The sequence below is a fragment of the Malaclemys terrapin genome, chromosome 13 (assembly GCF_027887155.1).
Source record: "Malaclemys terrapin pileata isolate rMalTer1 chromosome 13, rMalTer1.hap1, whole genome shotgun sequence".
Taxonomy (NCBI): Eukaryota; Metazoa; Chordata; order Testudines; family Emydidae; genus Malaclemys; species Malaclemys terrapin.
This window is the reverse complement of record NC_071517.1, coordinates 29,774,036-29,793,172: the sequence shown is the minus strand read 5'-3', so window position 1 is coordinate 29,793,172 and position 19,137 is coordinate 29,774,036. Positions and strand designations below refer to the sequence as shown.

Below are 19,137 nucleotides of genomic sequence, written 5' to 3'. Positions count from 1 at the left end.
CCCCCTAAGCTTATTTCTACCAGCTTAGGTTAAAACCTGGTACGCTGCCACCACCAAGTGATTTAACAAGAAACAGGGAAAGGACCACTTGGAGTTCCTCTTCCCCCAAAATATCCCCCCAAGCCCCTACACCCCCTTTCCTGGGGAGGCTTGAGAATAATATCCTAACCAATTGGTTACAAAGTGATCAAAGACCCAAACCCCTGGGAAAAATCAGTGAGGTTCTTAAAAGAAGGATTTTATTAAAAAGAAAATGTAAAAATCATCTCTGTAAAATCAGGATGGAAGATAACTTTACAGGGTAATCAGATTCAAAGAGCCCAGAGGAACCCCCTCTTGCCTTAGTTCAAAGTTACAACAAAACAGGGATAAACCTCCCTCTAGCAAAGGTAAAATTCACAAGTTGAGAAAACAAAGATCATAGAATATTAGGGTTAGAAGGGACCTCAGAAGGTCATCTAGTCCAACCTCCTGCTCAAAGCAGGACCAATCCCCAACTAAATCCCCAAATCCCCCACTCAAGGATTGAACTCTCAACCCTGGGTTTAGCAGACCAATGCTCAAGTCACTGAGCTATCCCTCCCCCCCAAAGCCAATAATAATGAGGGATTTCAACATTGACTGGAAACTTGTCACCTCAGGATGGGATGCAGAGATAGAATTTCTAGATACCACTCATAGAATATCAGGATTGGAAGGGACCTCAGAAGGTCATCTAGTCCAACTCCCTTCTATAGCCCCCAAACAGATTTTTGTCCCAGATCCCTAAACAGCCCTCTCAAGGATTGAACTCACAACCCTCTATTTAGCAGGCCAATGCTCAAACCACTGAGCTATCCCTCCCCTATAAACTAATAAACTAATATGCCTTGCCTGGCTGTTACTTACAAGTTTGAAATATGAGAGACTTGTTCAGAAAGATTTGGAGAACATGGATTGATGTCTGGTCCCTCTCAGTCCCAAGAGCGAACAACACCAAAACAAAGAGCACAAACAAAAGCCTACCCTCCGCCCCCCCAAGATTTGAAAGTATCTTGTCCCCTTATTGGTCCTTTGGGTCAGGTATCAGCCAGGTTACCTGAGCTTCTAAACCCTTTACAGGGAAAAGGATTTTGGTGCCTCTGGCCACTGCTCCCACACCACGCTCGGACGCATCTGTTGTTACTAGGAATGGTTTGTCAAAGTCTGGGGCCCTTAGCACGGGGTCAGACATGAGTGTCGCTTTAAGCTGGTTAAAGGCCTTCTGACACTCTTCAGTCCACTGAACTGCATTTGGCTGTTTCTTTTTGGTTAGGTCTGTCAAAGTGGGGTGGCGATTTGGCTGTAATGCGATACAAATCGCCTGTAATATCCAGCCAAGCCTAAGAAGGATTGGACCTGTTTCTTTGACTTTGGGACAGGCCACTTTTGGATAGCACTCACTTTGGCCTGTAGGGGGTTGATAGTTCCTTGACCCACTTGGTGTCCAAGGTAAGTCACTCTGTTTAGGCCTATTTGATACTTTTTAGCTTTAACAGTTAGTCCTGCCTCCCTTACGCGCTCGAAGACTTTTTGCAGATGCTCCAGGTGTTCTGCCCATGAATCAGAAAAGATGGCCACATCGTCAAGGTAGGCGACGGCAGATTCTCCCAATCCCACTAGAAGACCATCTACAAGTTTTTGGAAGGTGGTGGGTGCATTTCGCAGCCCGAAAGGGAGCACATTAAATCCATACAGCCTGACATGGGTGATGAAGGCTGACCTTTCCTTGGCGGATTCATCTAGCGGTACCTGCCAGTACCCCTTGGTTAAGTCTAAGGTAGAGATGAACTGGGCATGTCCCAGTTTCTCCAATAGTTCATCTGTGTGTGGCATTGGATAGTTGTCTGGGCGAGTTATAGCATTTAGCTTACGGTAGTCCACGCAAAAACGTATCTCTCCATCTGGTTTGGGAACTAGAACCACTGGAGATGCCCATTCACTGTCAGAGGGGCAGATTACACCTATCTGTAGCATATCCTGGATCTCCCATTCTATAGCAGTTTTAGCTTGAGGAGACACCCGGTAAGGTTGGGCTCTAATTGGGTGAGCATTACCTGTGTCAATGGAGTGGTACGCCCATTCAGTCCGTCCTGGGGTGGCTGAGAACATCGGCGTGAAGCTAGTGCACAGCTCCTTGATCTGCTGTCGCTGCATACGTCCAAGGGTCATGGAGAGGTTCACCTCTTCCACGTCACTGTCACTTTTAGGCTTGAAATTAGGTGAAGGTTCCTAACCATCAGAGAAGGAGTGATGTTCTGGAACAGCCTTCCAAGGGGAGCAGTAGGTGCAAAAAACCTAACTGGCTTCAAGACTGAGCTTGGTAAGTTTATGGAGGGGATGGTATGATGGGACTGCCTACAATGGCATGTAGCCAATCCGCATCTGCTATTAGCAAATATTTCCAAGGGCCAGTGATGGGACACTGGATGAGGCAGGCTCTGAGTTACTACAGAGAATTCTTTCCAAGGTGTCTGGCTGGTGGGTCTTGCCCACAAACTCAGGATCTAACTGATCGCTATATTTGGGGTTGTGAAGGAATTTTCCCCTGAGTCAGATTGGCAAAGACCCTGGGGGGGGGGGGGGCGGGTTGCTTTCCTCTGCAGCATGGGGCACAGGTGACATGCAAGTTTAAACTAGTGTAAATGGTGAATTCTCTGTAACTTGAAATCTTTAAACCATGATTTGAGGACTTCAGTAACTCAGCCAGAGGTTAGAGGCCTATTACAGGAGTGGGTGAGCGAGTTTCTGTGGCCTGCAATGTGCAGGAGGTCAGACTAGATGATCATGATAGTCCCTTATGGCCTTAAAGTCTACGAGTCTGTGAGATTTGTCTGCTAGATTGAAAAGACACATATTGTCAGTTTTCTGTTCCCCATGTAAGTACTTATAGACTGTGAGCAAATCATCCCCTAAACCTGATCATTGTTAGCTAAACAGCTTGAGCTCTGAGAGTCTTTCACTAAGGGATCATTTCCAATCCTTTAATCTTTCTCCTGGCTTTTCTGCACATCCAGGAGGCTGGAAATTTACTTAAAACAAAGAACAACAAAAACTGAGATTATGATGTCATCACCTGCCTTCAGGTGCTGTGGCTTCAAGGAAAACACAACCCATGATAGAGTTGGCAGGGTTGCATATGTGGAAGTGGGAGCTTGCTCTGTGCATGGGACGTGTTCCAGCATTTCAGGGATGTGGCACACAAGTGACTGGCTCTCAGAGTGTGACGCCTTAGACAACAGGGTATTGTGGTGTGGGGATATCCCAAGGAGGACACAGACAGAGCGAGGGGAGGATTCTTGTCCACTGTGGCCTGGAACTCTAGTTAGGGGCCTCTGGCATCAGGATTCTTGGGCTGTGAGTGTGATTTGAGGGGTGACGCCAAACAAGTTGATTCCCTTTTCTGTGCCTCAGTTTCCCCATCTTTAAAAAGGGGCATAGGATGCTTAGGAGCCTGTGTAGAGTACTATGGGATCAAAAGTGCAGAATAAGCCCCAACAGGTATTGTCATGCCTTGGCTTATTGGATGGGAGGTTGAGAGGGACAGACACAGGTCACCATGTATCAGGCCTCAGGCTAGCAGTCAGAGGGCCTGGCTTCTAATCCGATCAGTACAGTGGTTGGCCACCACATGTCAGTAGTTGTGGTACCCAGGCAGCCTCCCAGAGCACAGAGAGAAATCACACAGATTGTATAGAGAACTGGGGAGACTAGGGTCATGAGGGATGGCTGCTGGTACCCCATAGAGAAGACCTGACAGCACAGCATGGCCAGATGTGACACAGGCAACATTTGCAGCCTTCACAGGAAACCCTGAACAGAAGTCCCCCCAGTCAGCTAGCCCTTATCCCGTGAATCCACAGGAGGAGTCTGGCGATAATGGGTGTGTCAGCATCGGCCACCAACCCCCCCACCATAGACCCCAAATAACCCCCTCCCACAGCCCCTAACCTCCCACCATAGACCCCCAAATAACCCCCCCCACAGCCTCTAACCCCCTGCCATAGACCCCAAATAACCCCCTCTCACAGCCCCTAGCCCCCCACCATAGACCACCAAATACTCTCTAACCCTTCTCCCAACTCCTTTGATGTTATCTTAGGATGCCCTTGGTGTGTTGATATCTCATGAACAGCTGTCGCCCCAAGGAAGCCCAGGACAGTGTGTATAGAAACAATCAAAGCCCCTTGGTGGGACCAGGTAGCATCAGTCAGCCCTCTTTGACACGGCGGGGACAGAGGCCAGAGTCTGCTCTAAACTATTGTCAGGCTTCTTCACTAACAGGCATTGCAGATCTGCCAGGCATAGAGGGGTGGAGAATAGCAAATAATTTGTGAACCACTTCCAGGGGGTATCTAGAGTCTTAGCGAGACCCAGGAAGATCTTGGAGTCACCTGGAGGAGAAAGCGTCATCACTGGATTCACAACCCCAACAGGGGAGGAGGGAGAAAGAGCATCAGGGATCAGCTGTTCTGCAGGATCTTCCAGCTGGCCCTGGCCCTGCAGTTGTGGTGGCTGTGCCTGGACAAAGTGGCTGTGCTTGGGTGATTGGGTGGGAGGAGGGGCTCTCAGCACAGGTGGTGGCCTGCACGGGTGAGATTGCTTTTCCATGGGCCCAGAAAGGCCATCTGTAAGGATGAGGAACCAATAGCCTCTGGGTAGGGAACTATGGAGTGTGCTCCTTAAATGACCCAAGTCTCTTATGGTTTGGTGAATGGTCCCTAGGGTGGTTCCCCATTAGGATTTGATGCTGGAGAGGATGCGTAGGAATAAACCTCCTCAAATGTTGGCGCTACCTCCTCTGATGCCCTAGGTGCCCTCAGGAAGGGATTACCAGCTGTGTAGCAGGGCAGGGGGAACCAGATGGTACCAGGTAGGAAGATATAGTATGTGGTAATGAGGTCTCCGGACCTAGGAAATGACAGGTGAGCATCATTGAAGGATTCAATGATGTCAGTTCCGGAGTCACAGGGTGCTTCCCGGTGCTATGTAGGCAATGGGTCTCGATGGAGTCGGTGCTGTAATGACTGGTGCCATTAGCATCTGTCCCAACAACATAGGCACCAAGTGTGTCAGTACCGAGAGTATCAGTGCCGAGGTATTGGTGCCAGAAAAGGGCTGGTCCATGGCCAGGTGGGTACCAAGGGAACCCAGTGCACAATGAATTCTGAAGTGTTGGTACTGGACAAGGCTGGTCAGTGGCTGGGTCAGTACTGAGGGCACCGGTGCAGACTCAGTGCTGAGGTGTCAGCAGAGCACTGAGGATCCAGAGATGAGTCAGAGACATTTGTCTGGTAGGCACTGCAGGAGGTGATCTTGGAGCAACGCACCTGCTGAGCCAGGTCAGTATCGGTAGAGGCCTGGATCAAGGAGGCCTGTGCTGCCTTCTCAGCTATCAACAACAGGGGCCATTCAGTGGAGAAGAGGCTCAGGATCTCGAGGATCAATGAGGCGCTGGCTGAGCTGGGTTTCTCAGAAGGGTGGCCCCCCAACACTCCTGAGAAAGCCCACTCCGCAGAATGCGCCGATATGAATTACATCAGATGGGCACCTCGCACCTTCTGGGTCCACGTAGAAAAGGAGCAGCAGATGGAGAAGTGGTCTGGATATTCCCTTCCCCGGATAAAAACATCACCTGGAGTGCCCATCGTGAAGTGGCACCAGGCAGAGAGCAAGATTTACAGCCTGGGGACTTAGCCGGAAGATCTCAGTGCTAAGAAGCCCCCAGTATGCACAAAAAAAATGTAAAATCTCATGCAGGGAGGAGGAGGGGCAACTGTTTGTGTTCTCTTGCCAATGGCATAAAAAAACACCCTAATTAAACTAACGAAGTCCCTAATTAAGCTAACTATAAATGCTCTGAAGGACAAAGTATGGTGGGGATTGGTCCTGCTTTGAGCAAGGGGTTGGACTAGATGACCTCCTGAGGTCCCTTCCAACCCTGATATTCTATGATTCTATGGGGAAGCAGATGGACCCAAGTTCTGTCCCATTGCTGAGAGGGTCAGAAAGAACTGAGGGTCAGGTAGACCCGCTCTGCCCTGGACTGGGACACATGGGGAACAGCAGAGCCCCTGCAGACACTGCTCGCCAAAAGGAACTGCTCTCGCCTGCATGTGAATCGCGCACGGGATCCACATGAACAAAAGCCTAGAGAATGACAGGTGGTGCGAGGATATGGTGCCTTTATCCTGGTGTGATCACTGACGTCTACACCAGGCCCGCTCCAGGAGTGCTATTACAGGAGAAAAGCCCATCCTCCGCTGATAGTTAAAACACCCGGACACACACGCAGCCTTACATTTGTGAGTGTGAGCCCCCAAAGGGGTGTGTTTTCCTTCCTTCATTAGGGCAGAATGGGAGCTCCTGTACCACTGGCACTAGGCCTTTCCTGAGCGTCTGTGCAGCCCAGTTCACACCTGGGGCAGCCAGGAAGAGTCTTTCCCCTGCTACCAGAGCCAGGCTAGCTCCACCAGGAGCCGCTGGGCTGGCTGCAGGAGCCAGGGGCGGCAAGTTATATGGGCCCGTGGTGCCCATGCTTCAGCAATATTCAGGGCCTGGGGGCCCGGCTCCACCAATGTTCGTGGCCAGATCTCTCTTACGGCCCCACCTACCACTCCCACATGCCTCCCTCAGAGCATCCCGTGGCCCCTCCTGCTGCCCCCATGTCCCTCCCCCAAGCATCCCTGCCTGCACCCTGGGCAGCAGGCAGCTGCCCTGCCACTCTGCGCTGCACTCCCTCACCGGCTGCTGCTAGCTACAAGAAAGGAACCAGCACCGGTGGCAGGCTGAGGAGGCTGCTGAGCCTGCAGAGGGAGAAGGGGAGAAGGCACACATGCGATGGCAGCCCCAGCCCACCTCCCAGCACCCACCGGGAGACAACTCTGACTCTGGGGGGGCCTTCCTGGAGTCTGGACCTGAGCAGCTGGGGCTTGGGTGAGTGTTGGACTCATGACACCCGGCCCCCCCATCCACAGTCGCCATTCCTGCCCCACGCTTGGCAAGGTGGGGTGAGGCTACGGTGAGGGGCAGCAGCAGGGGAGGAGGCACTCACGTAACACGGCAGCTCCACCCCCGCGCCCCCCACAGCACCCACCAGAAGGGAGACGAGGGGGCTTCCTGCACCTGAGCAGCTGGGGCTTGGGTGAGTGTTGTGACACCCTGCCCCCCCACTCGCAGCCACCACTCCTGCCCCAGGCTGGGCAAGGAGCAGTGCCATCCCCCACCAAACGACGATGAAAAGTGTTTGCTGCCTCCTGAAGAATATTACAAAAGAAGGGGCTACATTTTGTTTTAATTTTAGGAAGTATTTGCTTTTGAGGCTTATTGAGCCAAGAGTGCTGGGTTGTTGTTTCCAGTCCATTTTTACATTTTAAGAAATATATAGATCGGCTTACAAGGCAGGGGTGGGGGGTGGGACTTGGACCCGTTCTGGGCACCGCCAAAAATTATACAAACCTGCCGCCCCTGGCAGGAGCCTCTGGGTAGAGCCCGGGGCTGGGGGTAGGTCTACACTAGAAATTAGGTCGAATTTATAGAAGCCGGTTTTATAGAAATCATTTTTATACAGTCGATTGTGTGTGTCCCCACATAAAATGCTCTAAGTGCATTAAGTCGGCGGACCGCATCCACAGCACCGAGGCTAGCGTTGACTTCCGGAGCGTTGCACTGTGAGAAGCTATCCCACAGTTCCCGCAGTCTCCGCTGCCCATTGGAATTCTGGGTTGAGATCCCAATGCCTGATGATGCAAAAACAGTGTCGCGGGGGGGTTCTGGGTACATGTCGTCAGGCCCCTCCCCCTCCGTCAGAGCAACGGCAGATAATCGATTTGCGCCTTTTTACCTGGGTTACCTGTGCAGACAACATACCACGGCAAGCATGGAGCCCGCTCAGCTCAGCTCACCATCACCATATGTCATCTGGGTGCCGGCAGACATGGTACTGCATTGCTACACAGCAGCAGCTAATTGCCTTTTGGCAGTAGATGGTGTATTATAATTGGTATCCATCATTGTCATATTCCTCAGTGAGTTCGGTCAGAGGCACCTGGGCAGACATGTTTTGTCTCCTGGAGACTCAGTCCTGCCGGCAGTCCTATTGAACCATCTTGACGATGATGGCTAGCAGTCGTAATGCAGCATTTTCTGCCAAGCACCCAGAAGATGCCGATGGCTATCAGTCATGCTGCACCGTCTGCTGCCAGCCTAAGATGTAAAAGATAGATGGACCAGATTTGTTCTGTATTCATTTGCTTTCCCCTCCCTTCGTGAAATCAACGGCCTGCTAAACCCAGGGTTTTGAGTTCAATCCTTGGGGGGGGGGGGGGGCATTCTGTGTGACAGATGTTTGTGTTTCTCCCAGATGCACAGCCACCTTTGTTGATTTCAATTCCCTGTAAGCCATGTCGTCACTCGCTCCTCCCTCCCTCCATCAGACAATAGTTTCGTGCCTTTTTTCAGCCCAGACGCCATAGCACTGGGATCATGGAGCCCGCTGAGATCACCGCGGCAATTATGAGCACTATGAACACCACGGACATTGTCCTGGAGTATATGCAGAGCCAGAACATGCGAAAACAAAACCAGGCGAGGAGGCGATTGCAGTGCGGCAATGAGAGTGATGAAGAAATTGACATGGACATAGACCTCTCACTAAGTATGGGCCCCAGCGATGTGCAAATCGTGGTGTTACTGGGGCAGGTTCATGCCATGGAACGCTGATTCTGGGCCCGGGAAACAAGCACAGACAGGTGGGACCGCATCGTGTTGCGGGTATGGGACGATTCCCAGTGGCTGCGAAACTTTCGCATGCATAAGGGCACTTTCATGGAACTTGGTGACTTGCTTTCCCCTGCCCTGAAGTGCCAGAATACCAGGATGAGAGCAGCTCTCACAGTTGAGAAGTGAGTGGCGATAGCCCTGTGGAAGCTTGCAACGCCAGACAGTTACCGGTCAGTTGGGAATCAATTTGGAGTGGGCAAATCTACTGTGGGGGCTGCTGTGATCCAAGTAGCCAACGCAATCAAAGAGCTGCTGATATCAAGGGTAGTGACTCTGGGAAACGTGCAGGTCATAGTGGATGGCTTTGCTGCAATGGGATTCCCAAACTGTGGTGGGGCGATAGACGGAACCCATATCCCTATTTTGTCACTGGAGCACCAAACAACCGAGTACATAAACCGCAAGGGGTACTTTTCAATGCTGCTGCAAGCCCTGGTGGATCACAAGGGACGTTTCACTAACATCAACATGGGATGGCCAGGAAAGGTACATGATGCTCACGTCTTCCGGAACTCTGGTCTGTTTCAAAAGCTGGAGAAAGGGACTTTCTTCCTGGACCAGAAAATAACCATTGGGGATGTTGAAATGCCTATAGTTATCCTTGAGGACCCAGCCTACCCCTTAAAGCCATGGCTCATGAAGCCGTACACAGGCAGCCTGGACAGTAGTCAGGACCTGTTCAACTATAGGCTGAGCAAGTGCAGAATGGTGGTAGAATGTGCATTTGGATATTTAAAAGTGCGCTGGCGCAGTTTACTGACTCGGATAGACCTCAGCGAAACCAATATTCCAATTGTTATTGCTGCTTGCTGTGCGCTCCACAATATCTGTGAGAGTAAGGGGGAGACATTTATGGCGGGGTGGGAGGTTGAGGCAAATTGCCTGGCCACTGATACACGCAGCCAGACACCAGGGCGGTTAGAAGAGTACAGCAGGGTGCGGTGCGCATCAGAGAAGCTTTGAAAACCAGTTTTATGACTGGCCAGGCTACGGTGTGAAACTTCTGTTTGTTTCTCCTTGATGAACCCTCCCCCCCGGTTCACTCTACTTCCCTGTAAGCTAACCATACTCCCCTCCCCCATTCGAGCACCGCGTGCAGAGGCAATAAAGTCATTGTTACTTCACATTCATGCATTCTTTATTAATTCATCACACAACTAGGGGGATAACTGCCAAGGTAGCCCGGGAGGAGGGAAGGACAAGGACACACTGCAGTTTAAAACTTTAACTCTTATTGAAGGCCAGCCTTCTGATGCTTGGGCAATCATCTGGGGTGGAGTGGCTGGGTGGCCAGAGGCCCCCCGACCGTGTTCTTGGGCATCTGGGTGAGAAGGCTATGGAACTTGGGGAGGAGGGCTGTTGGTTACACAGGGGCTGTAGCGGCGGTCTCTGCTCCTGCTGCCTTTCCTGCAGCTCAACCATACGATGGAGCATATCAGTTTGATGCTCCAGCAGCCAGAGCATCGACTCTTGCCTTCTGTCAGCAAGCTGACGCCACCTATCCTCTTCAGCCCGCCACTTTCTCTCTTCAGCCCGCCACCTCTCCTCTCGTTCATACTGTGCTTTTCTGCACTCTGACACTGACTGCCTCCACACATTCTGCTGTGCTCTGTCAGCGTGGGAGGACATCTGGAGTTCGGAGAACATATCATCCCGAGTCCGCCGTTTTCTCCTTCTAATCTTCACTAGCCTCTGCAAAGGAGAAACATTTGCAGTGGTGGAGGAGAAGGAAGAGGTGGTTAAAAAAGACACATTTTAGAGAACAATGGGTACACTCTTTCACGTTAAATTTTGCTGTTCACATTACACAGCACATGCGCTTTTGTTACAAGGTCGCATTTTTCCTCTTATATTGAGGGCCTGCCGGTTTGGTGTGAGAGATCACTCACGCAGTGCCAGGCAACAGAATTCGGCTTGCAGGCAGCCATGGTAAGCCACAGCCTTTTGGCTTTTTTAACCTTCATAACATGTGGGAATGGTTTCAAACAGCAGCACCCTCATTTCCCATACCAAGCACCCATTGGGTTGGCCATTTAACATGGGTTTGCAATGTAAAAGGAGGGGCTGGGGTTTCCGGGTTAACATGCAGCACAAACCCAACGACCCCTCCACACATACCCAATTCTCTGGGATGATCACTTCACCCCTCCCCTGCACCGCGTGGCTAACAGCGGGGAACATTTCTGTTCAGCCGAGCAGGAACAGGCACCTCTGAATGTCCCCTTAATAAAATCACCTCATTTCAACCAGATGACCGTGAATGATATCACTCTCATGAGGATAACAAAGAGAGATAAGGAATGGATGTTGTCTGCATGCCAGCAAACACCGGGACCATACGCTGCCATGCTTTGTTATGCAATGATTCCAGACTACGTGCTACTGGCCTGGCGTGGTAAAGTGTCCTACCATGGCGGACGGGATAGGGCAGCCCTCTCCAGAAACCTTTTGCAAAGGCTTTGGGAGTACATGAAGGAGAGCTTTCTGGAGATGTCCCTGAAGGATTTCCGCTCCATCCCCATACACCTTAACAGACTTTTCCAGTAGCTGTGCTGGCCGCGATTGCCAGGGCAAATTAATCATTAAACGCGCTTGCTTTTAAACCATGTGTGATATTTACAAAGGTACACTCACCAGAGGTCCCTTGTGCACCCTCAGGGTCTGGAAGCACGCCTTGGGTGAGTTTGGGGGTTACTGGTTCCAGGTCCAGGGTGATAAACATATCCTGGCTGTTGGGGAAACCAGTTTCTCCGCTTCCTTGCTGTGAGCTATCTTCATTGTCTTCATCATCATCTTCCTCGTACCCTGAACCCGCTTCCCTGTTGCATGATTCTCCATTGATGGAGTGGTGGTGGCTGCACCCCCTAGCATGGCATGCAGATCCACATAGAAGCGGCATGTCTGCGGCTCTGCCCCGGACCTTCTGTTTGCCTTTCTGGCTTTGTGGTAGGCTTGCCTTAGCTCCTTAATTTTCACGCGGCACTGCTGTGCGTCCCTGTTATTCATGGCCTTTGAGACTTTTTCTAATATTTTGCCATTTCGTTTACTGCTACGGAGTTCAGCTAGCACTGATTTGTCTCCCCATGTGGCGAGCAGATCCCATACCTCCCATTCGGTCCATGCTGGAGCTCTTTTGCGATCCTGGGACTCCATCATTGGTTACCTGTGCTGATGAGCTCTGCGTGGTCACCTGTGCTCTCCACGCTGGGCAAACAAGAAATGAAATTCAAAAGTTCGCGGGTCTTTTCCTGTCTACCTGGTCAGTGCATCTGAGTTGAGAGTGCTGCCCAGAGCAGTCACAATGAAGCACTGTGGGATAGCTCCTGGAGGCCAATAACGTCGAATTCTGTCCACACTACCCTAAATCCAACTCAGAAAGGCCGATTTCAGCGCTAATCCCCTCGTCGGAGGTGGAGTAAAGAAACCGGTTTAAAGGGCCCTTTAAGTCAAAAAAAAGGGCTTCATCGTGTGGACGTGTCCAGGCTTAATTCAATTTAGCGCTGCTAAATTCGACCTAAACTCGTAGTGTAGACCAGGCCTGGGTTATACAGGCAGTTGATGACTGGGATGGACCCTCCTGTCCCAGCACTGTGCACCCGTGTTTGGGTGGCTGCAGAACCGAGTCCCTGCGCCGACACGACTCCCCCTGTACTGGCTGAGGGTGCCTGTGTGTCTGTGTTTTCTGGTCCATAGCCCATGTAAAACGAGACAGACGGATCCGGCTCTGACTCCGGGCCTGCGGCGTTTCAGGCGGAGGCGATTTCCCCAGCGGTGGCCGCCAGGTGGCTCTGCCGCTTGCTCGGGCGGGCCGGGCGCTTGCTCCGCGTTCTTGGTCCCTCCGCTCAGCGGGCTGGGGCGGAGCTTCCCGGGTCAGCCGCTGAGCTGCCTCCATTAGCTGTGACCCGAAACCCTGCCCCGAACCGCTGCTGCTCCCCAGCCGGGAGAGCCCTTCCCTAGCTCCTGGGGCAGCCCCTGAGCCGCAGCCTGCAGGTGAGGGGAGAGACCCGGGGGAAAGGGCTGGGGCCGGGCAGGAAAGTGACTCTGCACCGTCGGCCCCTCCTCGCCCCAGCTCTGCTCCCGGGGGCGGGGGTCTGCGAGTCCCAGAGCTGCTGCCCTCCCCCCTCCGGCTCTGCTCCCCTGAGCGCCTGCAGGAGCCGAGCCAGCTCCGGGAGAGAGAACGCTCCAGGCCGGGCCAGGGACCGAGTCTCCCAGCCCGAGGGGAGGGGGCAGGAGGGAGACAGGGAGAGAGACTGGCAGGAGCAGTAAGTAGGGAGGGAGGTTCCCGGCTCCCAGCCCCATTCCCTGCAGCCCCCCGGCGCAGATTGACTTTCCTGGGGAGGAGCAGGAAGAGGAAGAGCTAGTTCCTGCCTCTGCCTGGTCCCCGCGCTGCTGGGGGGATGCGCTGCCCTGGCTGGGGACAGTGTCAGGAGGATCATCCAAAGCAGCTCTTTCGATTCTTTTCCAGTGTTTGTTTCAGAGACTGTGCCTGTGGAGGCAGGTTACAAATGTGTCAGTGGTTTGAGTCTGGGTGAGAGGGGCCAGATCTGCACTTGAATGAATTCTAACATGAATTATCAACAGATACTTGCATTGTGGTGCAGCTTTTGCCCTTCCCTCTCTGAGGTACCTTCCTTCCCACCCACCCCAAGGAATGACTCTTTTTTTGTCTCAGCAGGTGAGCGCAAGCAGGAAACATCTTCGTTCACATGTGCTGGTAAAAAATCAACTCATGACAAGATGCCTCCCAAGCGATCCAAAGGAAATGTTTCACAGGGACTGAACCAGAAAAAGTCCCTCAAGAATCAGAGGAAATTGGACAAGCTACAGAAGAGCTCTCTTGTGCAGAGAGAGGGTAAATCAGCCATCCGCGGGAGAGCTGAGAGGAAGAGCAAAGACAGGATCGTCTGCCAGAGAACATACGCAGGGGAGAAGCCCAACATCTGCATTGAGTGTGGGAAAAGCTTCACCCAGAGCTCAGACCTTATGAACCATCAGAGAACCCACACGGGGGAGAAACCCTATAAATGCATTGACTGCGGGAAGAGCTTCAGCGTCAGCTCAAACCTGAGTCGACACCAGAGAACCCACACGGAGGAGAAGCCCTATCCCTGCACTGACTGTGGGAAAAGCTTCACAGACAAGTCCACCCTGACCCAACACCAACGCATCCACACGGGTGAGAAGCCCTATAAATGCATTGACTGTGGGAAGAGCTTCAGCCGCAGCTCCCACCACAAGAGGCATCTGAAGAGCCCTCCAGAGAAGAGGCTGGACAAATGCACCCACTGGGAAAGCGCCACTATTGGGAAGGTGAAAGAAACTAAAGTGTCTAAGAAGAAATCCCCGACCATTGAGATCCCTAACACATGCGCCGAGTGCTGGCAAAGCTTCAGCCAGAACTCGGACCTGGTCAAACACATGAGGATCCACACAGGAGAGAAACCCTACGAGTGTCCCGATTGCGGAAAAAGATTCAATGTCAGTTCAAACCTGATCAGACACCAGAGGATCCACACAGGAGAGAAACCCTACACATGCTCTGACTGCGGGAAAAGCTTCACTGACAAATCCACTCTGACCCAGCACCACCGGATCCACACAGGAGAGAAACCCTACATATGCACTTACTGCGGGAAAAGCTTCAGCCGCAGCTCCCACCACAAGAGACATGAGCGAACCCACACCGGGGAAAACCCCGTGTCCTTTCTGCCCTTGTGGCCCTACCCCACCCAGACATACTGAAATTATCCCATTGGTTCTGGGCAATGGGAGCTGAGGGCCCAGGAATTAAGTGGGAGATTTTTCCCAAGCTCCAGCGTGATTCAGTAGCACAATCCCCATCAGCTTCCAATAAGACATATGGTCCACTGTGCTTGTGTCACTTCTGGGCATGAGACCTAGGTTCCTAAATCAGTTAGGTGTTGCAGTGCCGCGTAGAGTTAAGTCTTGACAACTGTAAGAATTTGGGTCTGAAATCCCACCCAGAGTGAAGGGAGCTCTGTGAGGGGTTTCATTAGAGCATTAGGGAGTAAACTACCCAAATTCCATTAGTATTATTTGTATTGTGCTAACGCCTAGCAGCCCCAGTCATGGACAAGGAACCACAGTGCGAGGCACTGTACAAACACAGAACAGAGAGATGGTCTCTGCCCCACAGAATCAACAGGATCTGGGTGCCTAACTCACTTAGACCCCATGAACATCCGGAGTTTCATAGAGTTGAGGGCCGGAGAGGACAATTAGATCATCTAGTCTGACCTCCTGTATATCACAGGCCATGAATCTCACTCAAATACTGCTATATCAAGCCTAATTACTTTAGTTAAACTAAAACCTTTCAATGCTTAAGAGGCTAATCTGTTGTGAGCCAGAGTAGAGAACAGGAGAGACCAAGGAGCCACTGCCATGGCTGGGAATTGATTAGAGAGATGCTGGGATGATTCCCAGCAGGCGATTCACACCCCATGCTGTGGAGGAATGCAAAAAACGCCAAGATCTCTGTACCTGGGGGGAAATTCTTACCCAATCCCAAACCTGGTGATCAATCTGACCCTGGGCAAGTGAGCAAAACCTACCAGCCAGGCATCTAGAAAGACAATTATCTGAACCACTTCAGAGCACTGGTTTACCTCATCCTGGGTCTTGTTGCCAATCTCTGATGCTTCAGGGAAAGGTGAAAAAGAAACCCAGATACATCTGGCCAATGGTGCATTGGAAAAAACATTCCTGTCCTCTGCAGGGGAGCGTCTGAAGCCCTGAAGCATGAGATTTGGTTATTGTCATTACATAGTACAGCCAGTGTGCAGGGCAGGGGTGGGATAAAAAGCCTGTTCTTTGGGGCACATCTTTCAGCTGGGAGCTACTTCTGAGAAGAATATATTTGATTTTACATGATCATTGGCCTGTATGGATGAGTTGAGGTGGACAGTGGAGCCCTGTTCCCAGCTGGGCTGGTGTGTACAACACGATTGGATACCCCAGAACTGGCACTCGCTGGTCCCCTTGCACAGTGTCAGCAGGGAAGGCAAGCACTCAAGAAGCCCAGCAGATCTGAACTCCCCTGAACCCCAAGGAAGCCCTGTAGACTTCAGCTGGAGCTACGAAATCAGGGTTCAGGCTGGGTTTAGCCTGCACTTCCGCTACCTGTGGTGAGGATATGAAAGGGCTGTTGAGCCCAGCTCCTCTCCCCAGCACTGATCCCCATCTCTCGTGCAGTTGGTCAGTTCTAACACACATCCAGCGGATCCCCCTGAGTTGATGCATTCAGAAAAGGGGGTTTCTCACTCCAGCTTTCCTGTGTAAATAGCCCCTTCCTCCCAGTTAACTTTGCTGGCTCTCTGCGCTGGTACTTTCAGCCAGTCTGTGACACATCACCCCAAACTCCAGTTTGTCTTGCCGTCGGAGCTGAACTGCTAAGATGCTGGAGCCAGGGGACTGGGGATTCCCCCTTTCTCCAACTGGGAGCAAACTGCTTTGAGGCAGGTCATATTCCCTTCAGTCCACCCCACCCACCAGCCTTCGTTACGCTGCTCCCCGTATCACACCCAGCCCATTAATTGACATCTCTGCCCCAGAACGGGAAGCTGGGTGCTGCCGTGGTTCTGCTCCCCTGGCTCCGACTCCCTGGGCATCAGTCTCCAGAGTTTGTTCCTCCCCCTCCCCTGGAGCTTGGGTCAGTTGAGGGGACTTACTGCTGCACCAGCAGAGTCCAAGATCCCAGGGTGTATGTGTGAGGCTGCTCAAAGCTGGAGCGGCTGCTCCCGGGGAGGCTGGGCACATGGACTCTCCCAGCTGTGGCAGAGCCTCTCTCTGTTGTATATACTACATGTGTAGTTGCCTAGTATGTTAAATGCATTATGCTTTATAGAGAACACATTCTATTAAAAAAGCCTCAGGCGCCTTGGAAAATCCCAGCCTGAGATTCTGGACCATTGTGAGAACAACGAACAGGAATCACTCAAGGATGAGATGCTATGTAAAATATCCCCTGTTGTAATTTTCAGCACTAGCTTGTAGGGAGAGTGGGATGGTAGCAGAGAGTTGCCAGGGCACAGGGATAACACCTGTTCAGAACCCTGACTTGTCTGCTCACCTGCTCAGCCCGAATGCTCCCTTCATCTAGGTCAGGGGTTGGCAACCTTTCAGAAGTGGTGTGCTGAGTCTTCATTTATTCACTGTAATTTAAGGTTTCGCATGCCATTAATACATTTTAACATTTTTAGGTCTCTTTCTATAAGTCTATAATATTTACCTAAACTATTGTTGTATGTAAAGTAAATAAGGTTTTGAAAATGTTTAAGAAGCTTAATTTAAAATTAAATTAAAATGCAGAGCCCCCCAGACCGGTGACCAGGACCCAGGCAGTGTGAGTGCCATTGAAAATCAGCTTGCGTGCCACCTTTGGCACACATGCCATAGGTTGCCTATCCCTGATCTAGGTATTTTTTATTTTGCATAGATGCCACTGATGCTATTCTAGTGACTGCTGACGCTCTGATTTTTCCTGCTCTGCTGATGATCTGTTTGTGTCTGTTGCAGGTGCTAACATTTGCCTTTTTAAAAATATCATTAAATGGGAAACTGACTCTCTTATGTGCTGTTTCCTGCCCCCTTACCCACTCCGTCCCCCACAGTTGGTTCCTAAAGCCAAACCCCAGGCCCTAGAATGTTAATTTCCTTAGAAAATACAGAGGGAGCAGTTGGGCCTTTCCATGTCTAGTGGCCTAGCCAGCTGAAGCTTCAGTCACACTTTACCGCCACATGGGAATTTTCATTTGGCTTTTCCTTGCGTTGAGGCTGCAGGTTGAGAGGGGGACAGCTGACATGGGATTCAGCTTGTCCAAGAGAAGGTTCATTGATTCATGGAGCTTGCGGCCAGAAGGGACCATTAGCTCATTTATTCTGACCTGTCTAAACAGGCCATTAAATATCAGCCCTTTAGGACCCAGTATTTTCTCCCCATGAAGGTGCTTAAATACCATAAACAAGTCACCTCTCAATCTTCGTGAGCTAAACAAATTGAGCTCTTTAAGTCTGTCATTATAAGGCATTTTCTCGTGCTGTCCAGTGATTTTTGTATCTCTTTTCTGCACCCTCTCCAATTTTTCAGCATTCCTTTTAAAATGTGGACATCAGAAGTAGATGCAGTATTCCAGTGTCGGTCTGAGGGGTAAAATTAACTCCCGACTCGCTACTTCCCTGTTTATACACCCAAGGATCACATTGCACAGGGAGCTCATGTTAGTTGCTTGTCTGCTATAACCCCTAAACACTTTCCAGAGTCACTGCTTTCCCAGATAGAGTCCCCTATTCTGTAGGTCTGGGTTACATCCCTTGTTCCTAGCTTTATAACTGCACTGGGCTGCATTAAAACACACTGTGTTTGAATGGGTCCTGTTTAACAAGTGATCCAGATCACTCTGCATGACTGCCCTGTCCTCATTATCTACCACTCTGCCGGTTTCTCTGTCAGCTACATCCTGTATCAGAAGTGATTTTATATTTACTACCAGATCATTTATGAAAATGTTGAATAGTTTTGGGCCTAGATCCCCTCCCTATTGAACCCCTAGAAAACCCCCCATTTGATGGTCATTCCCCATTGACTACTTTTTGCGGTCTGGGGGGGACTGGTCAGGGAATGGGGGCCTTTCCCATCCAGGGCCTCAATTTCAAGCCAGTTGCTCTGGTTGACTTAGGGGGACAGGGGACAGAAACATTGAGGCCTTAGAGTACTAGTTTTAGTCAGTGCAAAAATCATCTTGCAGGTAGCAGATACTTGGCTGCTCCAGAAAAACAGCTCTGCTACCATAGTGATAAATGGGGCACAGGAATGTATACAGACTAGATCAGCCCCCTAGGACCTGCCCTATAAATGGGATTAGAACCCAGAGCAGGTACAGGATTTAAAATAAACCAGGAAATGAGCGACTCCTCTTCAAAAGAATGAAATACCCCCAAGTAAACATGAGGATGAGCTGCCAGGACAAGGGCCGCTGAACTGCACCTCTCAGCCCCGGAGAGATTGCCGCTTCTCTCCTCCTCCTGGATTTTCATCTTAGTTAGTCAGCTGACAGTTCCCCTGGGGTTGGGGCCTGGTGCTTTCCTGGCACCTAGCCAGGCTCCTTCACAGCTTTGGGGGCAGGGCAGAGCACAGCTGCACTCCCGTCAATTCATAACTGGCATGTTGTCCCTTAAGGACCATAGTTGATGTGTATTAGAACAATCCCTAGGCTGCTCTAGCATATGCAGATGCAGTTTATGAAGCAAGGACCCATAACAAGCTCTCTGACAGCCACATCACCTTCCTCTGGCTCTCCAGTGTTGAATTGGAGCTGG

General features: G+C 51.1%; 2 protein-coding genes across 2 annotated transcripts in view; one reads left to right on the top strand and one right to left on the bottom strand.

The window, feature by feature from the left end:
• The window catches only part of LOC128848368 (zinc finger protein 345-like), a 36,031-nt gene extending 18,640 nt beyond the window's left edge, over window positions 1-17,391 (top strand). Inside the window, exon 4 of the mRNA XM_054048346.1 lies at window positions 13,724-17,391. Coding sequence (XP_053904321.1) covers window positions 13,724-14,541 — 818 coding nt within the window. The 3' untranslated portion in view covers window positions 14,542-17,391. The remainder of the gene's footprint in view (window positions 1-13,723) is intronic.
• LOC128848319 (zinc finger protein 771-like) overlaps window positions 1-19,137 on the bottom strand; it is a 198,964-nt gene that overhangs the window by 77,350 nt on the left and 102,477 nt on the right. The window lies entirely within an intron of this gene.